At 39.5% G+C, this 12,880-nt stretch overlaps 1 protein-coding gene across 1 annotated transcript in view; it reads left to right on the top strand.

Annotated features, from left to right (window-relative positions):
- Positions 1-671: 671 nt before the first annotated feature.
- Positions 672-12,880, top strand: part of LOC106923029 (protein unc-13 homolog A) — a 36,133-nt gene continuing 23,924 nt past the window's right edge. Inside the window, exons 1-9 of the mRNA XM_088014824.1 lie at positions 672-798; positions 6,085-6,114; positions 6,158-6,416; positions 7,846-7,963; positions 8,049-8,172; positions 8,861-8,931; positions 9,405-9,459; positions 9,847-9,876; positions 11,755-11,968. Coding sequence (XP_087870950.1) covers positions 672-798; positions 6,085-6,114; positions 6,158-6,416; positions 7,846-7,963; positions 8,049-8,172; positions 8,861-8,931; positions 9,405-9,459; positions 9,847-9,876; positions 11,755-11,968 — 1,028 coding nt within the window. The remainder of the gene's footprint in view (positions 799-6,084; positions 6,115-6,157; positions 6,417-7,845; positions 7,964-8,048; positions 8,173-8,860; positions 8,932-9,404; positions 9,460-9,846; positions 9,877-11,754; positions 11,969-12,880) is intronic.

Here is a 12,880-nt window from a genome sequence, read left to right as displayed (position 1 = left end):
AAAGGAGCAACAGTCCCGCAGAAGGACAGACGAGTCTCTCTGAGATGGTGTCAGTTTGTTACTGCCGTTGCCGGTCAGGGTAACGGGTTTCTGTCGCTTTGAGTTTTTCCTGTGGCCAAGACTCTATAAAGAGGACTGACTAAACAAACCGCGGAGCACTAAGTAAAGGACAGCCGGGGACGCTCACGCCGCTTTCAGAGATGTCGCTGCTGTGTGTGGGAGGTAAGGAAGGAAACGAGTGAAAAAGACCATGCGTGTGTGTGATGTTACTGAAGTGTTACCTGCTCACGGTTTAACTGCAGCAGTAGTCCCCGACAGTGCTGACTGTCAGCTGCCTGGAAAAAGTGTTGTCCGAGCACAGGAGGCTCTTTGCTGAATGGTCATTTAGAAAACATAGCAGCTCCTAACGCGTTTTTGATGGTGGGAGACTTTTGACTGAATATTTTTATTGAATGGCGCGTTTTGTTTTCATTCATTTTTGGGACCAAAAATGTATTTATTTATTTTTTAAAAAATATTTTTTTTAAATGTCATTTTGAAGAATGGTACAATTATGAGCTAGTAACATCGTGCGAGCGGCTGTTTCCTTTCCGGGTGCTGTTAGTTAGCTCTGTTGCGGATAGTGTGCGCGCGCGCGTGTATGTGTAAGTGTGTGTTTCATCCACTCATTCATGCGTGGGCAGGAGGAGGAGGAGGACGAGGAAAAGCCCCTGCTGCACCGCTCCCCTGCCGCTACCTCACCGCGCGCACCGCTCCCTTGCCGCTCACCTCTCCCCTGTGCCGCTCTGCCGTACCGCCGTACCGAGGGAAATACTGGCGGCAGGAGGTGCAAGTCTGTGGCAACCCCCGACGCCCACCCCTTCAGGACCACTCCGCGTCTTCCCCTAAAATGCCATGCGTCACCTCCTCCCACCACACGCCCAAAATGCACTTGATGCTGTCACTGTAGCCTCTTATTAGTCGGATGAATAAGCATAGCTGGCGAGGTAACGTGACGGACTCCACGTTTAGGACTAGTGAAAGGGCGGAGAAAGACCTAAAATGGGAGATTCTCTCCCACAGTATTCTCTAACACGTTTCTGAGTATTAAAAAAAAAAAAAAAATCAGACTAAGAGCTGAATCAGCAACAAACGCTGAGACAAGTGGCAAGAGAACACATATAAAGAGTCAAGAAGATATAGATTTTAGTTTAAAATAGCCCTCAGCAAATCCACATCTCTATTTGTAGATATGTTTCAAGTCAGTAGTAATTCTTATGGTATCATAACTGTAGAGATACTTCTATACGATAAATTATAATGCTTTGACTGTTATAATGAAAAAACGTAATTGTGATAAGAGTTAGTCACCCGCTATTAATAACCATAAACTCTTCATCCAACATGTGGCACGGGGGCCATTTGCTGCCCTTGGAAGAATTATGTGAGGTCCCTGACTGTAGACAGTGAACGAGTTAAACTTATCTAAATTCAGCAAGTGTTTCTGAGGATAGACTATGTAATAAACACAAGGCATTTTCTGCGATACCAAAAAAGAAAAACAAAATTGACCCAAAAAGTTTGAAAATTGTATATATTTCTCTTATATGAAGGCAAACAAAACTCTGCGGGTGCAAAACAAAAGAATTCCCAAAGAAATTATGGGTTTTTGATTGAGTACCTAAAACTTAGTGATTTTGCCCGTGGTATACATTGACAACTGTTGCAGACATTGGTCTTCTGCTGTCTCTGTCTTGATCTGTAAATAAATCATTCCAGAGTTGACAGTGAAGTCTGGGGTTGTTAAGGGAAGATTTTGCCCTTGTTTTTCTTTTTTTTTAAAACAATTTTCAGTCTACCTTTTTATCATGGATTGTCCTAAAAGGAGAAGATCAGGTGGAAATAACAGCGGTGGCTGGGTACTTTAAGTCCCAGTAAAAAGCCATTTCAGTGAACAAGAATGAGTTTGACCTAGGGCAAATGAAATTCATTTCCTTGCTTTCCAGTAGCAAGCTAAAAAAGGTGAACAAATGGGCTTGCCTCTCTAAAAATAGTGCTTCGAGTTACTGTAGTTTGTTTGAATTGCTCTTCTGTCTCATATTAAGCTCACATTTACATCTAACAAATGTAAATGTTAGATTTGCTATCCTCCATTAGTACAGAGGATAAAATCTGAAAATAATATCAACTTGCATGTGATAACAACTATTGATCCAGCAAACCTTCATGACTGATACAGAAACAATCTGTATGTACACAAGCTGTAAAGATCAATTGAGCTTGCAGCAATCTTTATAAAAGCTAAAACAAAATTTAAAGGCTTTTTTTTTAAGTCGTGATACATCTGGTTGCTTAATAGATGCTGCTCCACCTCAGCCTGTCCCGTCAGTTCCACCCACTGACTGTCCCTGCTCTGAGTCACTCCCAGATGTCATTAAAAGACCCTGAGAGTCATTCATTCATAAACGCTGGCTGCTGCAGACTACGAGGCTTGGCAGAGAGCCCTCTTTCTGTTCCGCTTACATCATTCATGCTTACCTGGCTCGAGCTATTTCTGGCCTCCACGGCACTTTGTGCCTCCTGAATAGGCAACGTTGGCATATCTGCCAGCCAAGCAGATTTCCGACACAGACGCATATTCAATCTGAGCAATTTTTAACGTCCGGCCTTCTTATTGTCTTTCTTTTGGAACACAAAGTCGCAGTCTGATGTCGCTGTCAGCAGCTGGATTACCGCTTCTGTCTCGCTATCTGTCAGAATAAGGTTCCGTCTGTCTGAATGGAGGCATCCCTCTTTTGTGTCACGAAACAGCTGACGTCAGCTCCTCCTTTTTCCAGTTTATCTTCCCTGACAGTTCAAGATGAAGGCTCTGCTTGATTTCCTGTTCAGTCGGTTTTCTTGGCAATAACCAGCCCGTCCCCATAAGTCAGACTGTGCTGTCTTTGGAGGTAATTCCTGAATGAAGTTAACGCAGTATATTTATTTACTGCAGGTACTTTTTGGTTATTGGCAAAGTTGTTTCATCTTAAAACTAATTTGTAGCGTTTACCTAAATTTTTCCGACTCCACAATGTTTGTACCAAAATGCCTTGCTAGATTTATTTTGAGGTCTTTTGGAGATTTTGTATAGTGAATATGCTCCTGTTTTGATGAATGTATACATTCACACATCTTAAACATTTTCATATTTTGTCATGTTGCGTCCCCAAGCTTTAGTGTCTGTTGAAATTTCAGAGCTTGAGAAGTTGATTTAGAAGCAGAACATTCAAAATCAGATCCGAATGCACTCAAGTTGACTCTGTTTGCAATTAGGTAGCTTCTTAAAGCAGTTAATTACACTTTAATTTATTCAAAAGTTACATAGTGAAGAGAACTGAATACAAAAGCTTGCTATCTTTTTCAGATTGTTATTTGCATTCGTGTTAGAAACCAAACACTTTCTTTTCACATCATAATTATCAACTAGTGACACATAAAATCTCAAAAAACGTAATGTGAAGTTTGTGTTTGTTGCAAAAGAAAAAGTTTAAGGGCTCTGAATGCTTTTACAACATGCTTTACACTGTATCTATGTCTATATGTCTTATTTGTTGTGAACATGCAGAGCTTCCCTCAAGGTTGCTGAGGCTGAATGAAAGCAGCGATTATGTAATTTTCATCCTTGCTGCAGGTGCACAGCAAAGGAGAGAGCCACTGCATTTAGCATGTGACGCCATCATGAGGCGGCATGGCAGAAGCTGCGGGTTTATCTCCAGCGCATGCTTGGTACTCAAAAAAAAAAGGCTTGGAAAATAGAAAAGTACCTTGCTGACTCAGGCCAATTGTGCTTTTTCACTTTGTGTTTGTTACTATGGTGACTGGTTATGATGTCAGAATTGTACATGTAAGAAGATTTTGAGTTAGGTTATAATTTGTGCTGCTGGTAGATTTCTAAAGACAGAAATGCTCAGGTTTTTTTATGTACCACAGAGAACTTTTATGTCTTATTCTGTAAACATGTGCATGTTAGGCATCCACACATCTGCAGCGAGGCGTGTGTGTGTGAGGACCTCCTAGAGTGTACGTGGTTGAGAGTAGTGGGTAGTGGAGCATTAAAAATGCATGTGTGAGTTACGTCACGGCTGGTAAAACAGTGCTGCAGAGAGGGAGCCCACAGAAAAATCCACAGGCAGATACTGTTTGATTTAGACTGGAATATTTGCCTTTAAAGCCAGGAAAAGAGAGAAATTTGTTCCAAACGCATTAAATAATAAATACAGAATAATAAACGTCTTTATGGATGAATAATTAATGTGAGATGAGCATGTTGTTGTGTGCGTTTTTTTTTTTTTTTTTTGCTTTTCATAGCACATTGAAATCCATGTTTAAGCACTGGTTATGGTTTCCCGTTTGATCTAAGTTGTAGAAACATCAGAGCAAATAAAGAATCATATTTTCAGTCAGCATTTGCATAACTGACTGCACTCCTCACATACACTTATGTAATGCTGAGTGTGCTTGGTGACCTCTTCCTCTTTGTGATGATGGATCATATGTATATTTTTCATATATACTCATATATTATATATGAGTTGCTTAGTATGGACAAAAGGTACCTTTATGACAATATTTTTTTGTTGTTGTCACTTGTCAATATTTTCCATATTGGAATGGACTGCTTGAACAGCAAAACATAACAGATACACGATCCAGATGAGATGTTTCAGTACGTAGAGCAGGTACTTAAAGAAGTACTTTCTTAAGTACTTATTGCAGTGAACAGTTTGCTTCTCACAAGTTAACTTGGAGAAATGAACTAAAATTATATGTCTGAAGTTAGTAGTTAGTATTTCACAGTAATATGATGCAAGTAAAAAAAATGTAAAGGCATTTTGCAATGCAGCCAAAGTTATTCTGTTCTATTTAGGTCTGTATATGTTTTTTTAATTATTATTTTCAACTTGTTTTCAGATTTTAAGTGGTCCGCTGAAGCTGTGCTAATAAATATTTTTGACAACTTTTACAAAGTGTCTTGATACACCATGAGACTTTTCATATTTTCATAAAACTCGTGATATGTTGGTGAGATTTTGTGAGATAGATAAACTATAAATTTGTGGATAAATGTAAGGTTGAAAGAATATTACATTTTTTTTTTTTTTACAAAAATCTGAAGTGTGCCAGTGTTCTCATCTTGGTTCTTTTTTCTGGTTTGATCATTTCCTTTCCTTGTTCACTTACTTAGATTTTTCCCTTTTTTCATTCCTTTGTGTGTTTAATTCTTGATTTACTATTGTGCAGTTAGATTTAGGTTCTTCTTTCTGTTACTGTTTGTTAGTTTCAAGGTTTTCCTATGTTATATTTTCTCCCTTCCTCCTGCTCTGCTTATCTTCTTCCTTCCCTCAGCCTGACTCTCCTCTCAGGACAGCTGTTTTTTTTTAATCTCCTCGTCTCGTCTGTGCTTATGTTTTCCTTGCAGCTGTTCCTCATTCCCTTGATTACACCTTTTGCATATACCAATCTGTTCCCTTTTGTCTTTGTCTGATTCTCCCTTCTGTTAGCCCTGTGTTTTTCTCCCTCGAAAAGGTTTTGCTGTAAGCGTTTTGTAACTCTCTTTATTAAATTGGTTGCTCTGAGTCTTCCACTTTCCCCTCTTTTTGACACTCCTCCATGAATGCTAGATTTTGGTGTTTAAACTTTTCTCCCTGTTTACTGATGACCTCTGACCTGAGAGAGCTTCACAGAGCAGCTGGATTGTCTGAAGGCAACTGGTCACACAGGATTTTATTTAGGGGTATCAAAACAACACATTATCACACATACAAAATGCATGCAACACTTCTCAGATATTTATTTTGTAAAATATTCACTAAAAATCAAATTAAACAGAAGAAAGTTGTGATGTGACAAAATGTGAGAAAATTGAATTGGCACTATTCATCAGATTTTTTACATTTTCTTCTAATGAAAAGGTTTTGTTTCAATGTTCCACATGTCGCCTTGACTGCTATTTTAGTACATTGCAAACCTCCTTGGTTCACCCTCTGTATGAAAACAGAAGACATGTGAGCATGAAAACAGATGGTGTTCCTGTGTGTCACCATGTCCCTCTCTGTGTTCCCACAGTGAAGAAAGCCAAGCTGGATGGACCCCAAGGTAAGGCCTAGGTTTACCGAAATAACGGGAGGAGGCTCATGAGGAATATGTGTTTTGTTTGTGGCTAGATCTTTTTGGAAAAGAGTTAGCGATCGTGTCAGCGAACAGAATGTATATTCGACAGTTAAAAAAAAAAAAAAGCAGATTTATTTTCTCCATCGGACATTTTTTGTTCTTCTCTATGTCTTTTTCCCCCCTGCAGAAAAGTTTAACACTTATGTGACTCTAAAAGTGCAAAATGTGAAGAGCACAACCATCGCTGTCAGGGGCAACCTGCCCTGCTGGGAGCAGGACTTCATGTTGTGAGTCCTTCCGTATCCTCTCTCTCTCTCACACACATGCACACACACACACACACACACACACACACACACCCACGCACACACACACACACACACACACACACACACACACACACACACACACACACACACACACACACACACCCCCCCCCACACACACACACACACACCTTCATCACGAGCCTCTTCTCATTCACCCGTCTTCTACTTCTCCCTCCACTGCTTGATTTCTATCAGCTTTCGTCGCTCTTTCTTTCCACTTCTTCATCCTAAGTGCTCTTTATCCCTGTATTGTTTCTCACAGCTCTTCCTCTCCACCTTCATCAGCTGTCTCCTGCTCTTTTTCATCTGATACTTCTGCCTCTCTCTCTCTCCCTCCCTCTCTCTCTCTCGTTCTTAACTTTGGCCTCCTTCCACTCCTTCTTTTCCCTTCTCTGTCACTGCCCCTCCCTCCATTCCCTCTCTGCAGCTTTCTTCTCTAGACTAGATATTTCTCTTTTGATCTTTTTTTTATTTATTTCATCTTATATTTCCACAGATATTGAATGGTATCTCGTTGCAGGCGCTAATATTACACAACAGTGAATATCTGGCTGCTGGAGTGATTCAGTGTTGACGGTGTAGCAGCATATGGGCGGTGAAGGGTGAGAATCATTTAGCGGGATGTGGGCTGCAGCAGGCAGGATTACTGCGGAGTCCTCTGCATCTGTATGATGTTTGGAGGCGTGCAGCATTGTACTGGGGTTGCATCAGTGGAACTGCGTTATGTAACATTTGGGCAACAGAGAGGGATTCATGTTCTCCCTCAAACTGGCTCGCACCCCGCCCCCCAGCCACTGCTTTAAATCAAACTTCTCTTACAGAAAAAAGGAGTAACATTGATATAGGGAGTCTACTCCCTTTACTTCTTCATTAAACTTCCCTCTTTGTCCCTCCAGGCAGGCGATACAATCACCTTTTCCTTCCCTCCCCTTAGTCATCACTCCTTCATCACTTTCCATCTTTCTCTCTGCTGTCTAATATAGGATTTATATTGGACTGCTGTAGATTTGCTCCAAACACATCAGCCTGTATGTTAGCCACAGTAAAAATAAAAAATAGGGTGGATTCACACAACTGACACATTTGGTCCACTATAAATGGAGCAGACTTTGTTTGGACATATTGTGCAGGTGTAAATGCACTCATCCTGGTGCGGACCAAACAACTGGAGCGAGACCCACTTTCTGAGAGTAGATCCATGTGGAGGTGGAATAAAATCCAGAGGAAAAGTCTTTAGTTGCATCATAGCAATCAAATCCTTTTTACTCGTTGACCAGCTGCTTCCATGTTTCTACTTCTGTTTTTATTATTTATTTTGTCAAATTTAAGCTTTAATGATATCCTAATATTTTTACATTTTTTGTATTTATTTATTTTTCTCTTGAAGTGAAATCAACCGGCTGGACCTTGGCCTGACAGTGGAGGTGTGGAACAAAGGGTTAATCTGGGACACCATGGTCGGCACCGTGTGGATTCCCCTCGGTAGCATCCGACAGTCAAATGAGGTTCGCCATGACCACCGCTGCATTCTTCAATGGTTTGTGCAATTTTTTCCCCCCCCTGCATTACCTGCAATCTTTGTGTACACAGGAAGGTCCTGGAGAGTGGCTCACGTTGGACTCTCAAGTCATCATGGCTGACAGTGAGATCTGTGGAACCAAAGATCCCACTCTGCACCTGGTGCTGCTTGATACACGCTTTGAACTGCCACTAGGTGAGACTACCAAATGTGGGTAGAGTAGCAAGAATTGTTCTCACAAAAGAACAGCATTGTTTAAAAGTAAAAAGCATAGTGCAATATGTTTTTTGTAGTAGTTATTATCTACGTCTGCTCAGTGAAATCACTTGGAGTGAGTTTGGAACAAATAAATTATACTTGTCTGTATATTTTCAGTGCAGACAGTGACAAATGAGCAGCAAAAACCTGCCTGATTAATTACCCTGACCCACTTTTTAGTTGTATAGTTTGCACCAGGAGAAGTGTTTGTGTCCTTTTTCTTCTCGGTGATCAAGCTGAGTTCCTCTTAGCATTGATTAGGTGTCATTTCTATCCTGTTTCCTCTTCCTCTAATCAATAATGTACACCTGACTCCTCAATATGCACATCCTGCCTATTTATAGAGAGTTGGCTCTGAGACTGTAAGTAAAACAGGACAGTTTTAAATATAGAGTTGTGAGGTCAAGCCAAAGCATCTAGAGCTGTATTTCTGTTGTTTTAAAAAAAAAAAAAAAAAGACCATCAGAACCAGGCCAAAGTATAATTACAGCTGATGTTTTTCCACCATGTTTCAGTGTTATCTGACAGGTGATTGTGTGTGGGGTTATTCAAAGGGTTTCAGTTGGATGAGCCTTATTTTTGAGAGATTTTGTCACCTGGAGTTTGACCGAATGATTGTTTTCAGATATCCCTGAGGATGAGGCACGCTACTGGGCCAAAAAACTGGAGCAGCTCAATGCCATGAGGGACCAAGATGTGAGCTGCCAGCCTGTTTGTTTTAACACCCCCAAATAATCCTGCAGTGCAGGCACAAGCCAGAGAGCAGGTTGCATCATACTTGCTAAAACCCTCATAACGCTTTCTTCACCTTCCATGGTGCTTTGCATAAATATTGGTACCACTTAAACCTTTTCTTGACTTTCTGTAATTTGGAAAGAAAATTAGTAGCACTTTCTTTTGAAATGTCATACAAAAAGGTTTGGGAAGCATGCTCAGCTTTTCAGATTTCAGTTTGGAAATATTCTGGGATGCATTCTTGTTGATCCATTTCACAGTTAATATAAAATCCCAACAGAATAAATTGAAAGATGTAGACGAAATGTGAGAAAGGCTATTATTTTCCAAGATACTGTGTGCATAGCTTTATATATGACACATATTTTTGTGATCCTCAGCCAACTCTGTGTTTAACAGTAAGTTTTCATCTGTTCTGCTTCTGTCAAATGAAGTACTCATACCAGGAGGAACAGGAACGCCCTCTCCGTGTGCCGGGAACCCAGTGTTGTAAGTAACCTGCAGCTGATTGTACAAAACTGAAAATTATCCATTTACGTGTAATTAGATTGCTTTAACTCAGCCTCTGGTATTATGTTTGGCCACACATGGGTGCTGTGCGTTAGAGGGGAAACAGGTCTTGTTCGCTGCACCATAAAGGATCAATAATCCTATCAAATGTCTGGAGTCAAGCTCCTTGAGATTGCCTGCGTTTTTCTGCTGTTGGTCCAGTCTGTGGAGTTCGCTGAGCCAGCTGTCTGAGGCAATTAGAGAGACTCTTTCCATTCACTGCCTGCATTGGGGAACATTGAAGCACCGATGGCGGGAATGCGTGTTGGGAGTATGAGTACCAGTTCAGGTCAAGATCAATACAAACTCTCTCCTGTTTCTCTGCAGGTAACTGGAGTCTGTGGGGAGATCAGCAAAGTAAGTGCACCGTATTCTCTACTCAATGTTTTTCATCTCTAAATGAATATTTTTTTCATGGTCTTCTGCAATGTGCAACATAATCTGTTGACTTAGAAAGGGCTTTCAGGCTCTGTTAATTAGATAAATCGTTAAAAAGTAAAAGTCTTTTCCTTATCGCTTTTATTGCCTCACTGCATCTGAAGAATAAGTAGCAGCGATACGATTCAAAAGTAGATGCTAATTGTTGGCATATGTTGGACTTGATGGACTTTCACAAGCAGATTGCACTGCTTTGTGAATTTCCACTAAAGCGATTCAGAAGATATCTGATTAAATAATGTCTATTGAATACAGATTTATTTTATATTATATGTTTGATAGTTACGAAAATGCCTTTACCTATATTTCAGCCACTTATGGTTGTGGAAAATGGTATTTATTCTCCAGTTTTCACTTTATTTGATTAAACATCGAGTAGATTTAATTTTACGGGTGATTTAAAAGGAAGACAAGAAGACGCTTATAAATATTTCTTGCTCTGCCACAGTCAAAACAGAAAACTTCATAAATCTTATGCAAAAAATGTCTGCTTTTCTCTGTCATTTCCCCCATTGTTGTGATCAGCGGATAGTGTTACATAAGTGCCTGTCAGACTCACCCACACAACTGCAGCTATTCATTTCTGTTAACTCAGAGGAAAAAAGAAAGAGCAGGGGGTAATGATAGACGTTGAGTAGATTAAGTTTCTCACACATAGAGAAGGAGAGAGAGAGAACGATACATGCAGGACCAGGGATGATATCTAAAACTTAGTCCAATGCCTTTTTAGGAGTCAGCAGTGCAACAGTCACAGACGCCGTTTGGCTTTCAAAGTGCCAAAGATGAGGATTGATCATCATAAATGATTAATAGATCACCAGTTTGGCTTTTGACTGCTTCACTCTGTACAATTGTATTAGCACTTTCCTCTGGGTCGGTAATTGTTGATCTATGGACACCACAGAAAAATAAAGCATCTCTTTAGCAAGCGCATCAACTTTATGTTCGTCATGTGTTTTACGTGTGAATGTTCTCTGTATGAAAGAGTCTCTTTCCAGTTTGGAAAATATTCGTTCATTCATTCTTTTCTCTCTTCCTTCTTTGCTCTGTCATTTGCTTTCTTTGATATTTAAGGCATGTCCACTGCCATAAATGCATTGTGAACATTTATTATCTTAACCCTTTCATGCATAGTGGTCACTACAGTGGACAGCTATCTAAAAGCCATTTTCTTGTGCTTCTTGTGGATTTGTATGTCATAAATGCACACAGACCACTGAGGTGGACACTAATGCATCATAAAATACACTATCAACTACTGGCCATCAGCTGGAAATGCAAGAAATAATTTTGTTAAATCCAATATAGCCGATAGAAAAAAAAGCAGGCCGACCGACCCGGTCCCTCCTTCTACTGTAGACGACTCTGGCAGGTAAAAAAAAAAAATTGTGACATCAGATAACCCATAAAGAACAATACTACTGATGTATTTTTCAAATAGCAACTTTGTATTTGGAGAAATTTACAATTTATCACCTAAAAATAAATAAATAAAAATTTCCTACCTTTTTTTATGCCTTAAGAAAATCCCCCCAAAAAATTGAAAAAAAAAACCTGACACAGAGTATCATAATTCATGCATGAAAGGGTTAAAATAATTGTAAAGGACTGGAACTCTGGAAACTTGAGTCCTGAAATGTCTGAAATTTTTCATGAATAATGTGTAGAGGGTTCAATTGTGAAAGCGTGCCAACCAGTCAGAATCGGAAAGAATGGTTCGATTGGGATTAAACTCTTTTTTCATCTTCACCGTTATTATCACTTCCCTCTGCCTTTTATTTCTGTGTGTTTGAGTAGACGAGGACCCAGACAGCGCTGTTGACGACAGGGACAGCGACTACCGCAGTGAAACCAGTAACAGCATTCCACCTCCTTACTACAGCACGTCCCAACCCAACGCCTCCGTCCACCAGTATCCCATCAGCCACCAGCATCGCAGCTCCAGAAGCTTGTCGTATCCACGTTCCGGGAACAACCAAGATCTCGACTACCACCATCAAAGGACAATCAGGTTTGTGTCTTTCTTATTTAGTCACATGTACTTTCATTATAACGTTTGTCTTTGCCTGTGAGAAAGGAAATCTTTTCAGTTCCCAAAATGACTAAAAGTTTGGTTAATAATTTGAAATGCAAAGTTTTGCAGAAAACATTCAGATCTGAGCTGCAATCAGGGAGGAGACTCCCACCATTCCTTATTTAATACTTGGCTAAATGCTTTACTTTTAAAAAAGAAATTAAATAATTATGTTTTATTTCATGTTTCCATCAAGTTTTTCTTGATGGAAACACTTTTGATTTTTCTCAATGATTTGCAACATGATACCTTGGTCTTAAGATTTATGCAAATATACATGAGTGGTTTTTCTACTTAATGACTGAAAGCGCATTCAAAAATAATAAAAAATAATATTTCACTGCTTTATAGGCTTCAGTCAGCTTAAAATTCAGGTTGAACCAGAGCGTTGTTCCTTAAAATGAGTTTGGTTAAAAGTGCAAAAAATTGCAATTTTTTTAGCTATTTTCTACAAACTAAATAATGTTCACAAATTTTACTTTAATTAATTTGCATTGTTGGTCACTTAATTTCTTATTTAACAAATAGATTCAGATTTTGCAATAGGTATTCCAGGTGGGGAGATTTTTTTTTATCAATAAGGGTCTTTTTATGTTAGAAAGTTTTATTTATACATTAATTTGAAAGCATTGAAAAAGTTAATTTTTGGTGATGTCAAAAGTGCATTTTGCTCAATATACTTCTACGACCATGACCTCCAAACGGCTCTAGAAGGAATGTCAATGAAAATATTATTTAGATACACAAAAAGCTATTTTTAACGTTACAAAAACAGCTGAATGGAGTTCAGTCAAAAATGAGCTTTACAGTTTCCACCTGTGTGTCCAGGTGACACAACTGAGCCTGGTT

Source organism: Poecilia mexicana, unplaced genomic scaffold (assembly GCF_051168715.1).
Source record: "Poecilia mexicana isolate PSO_F unplaced genomic scaffold, ASM5116871v1 scaffold_17, whole genome shotgun sequence".
Classification (NCBI taxonomy): domain Eukaryota; kingdom Metazoa; phylum Chordata; class Actinopteri; order Cyprinodontiformes; family Poeciliidae; genus Poecilia; species Poecilia mexicana.
The sequence above is the reverse complement of the archived record's forward strand: the minus strand, read 5'-3'. Positions and strand labels throughout refer to the sequence as shown.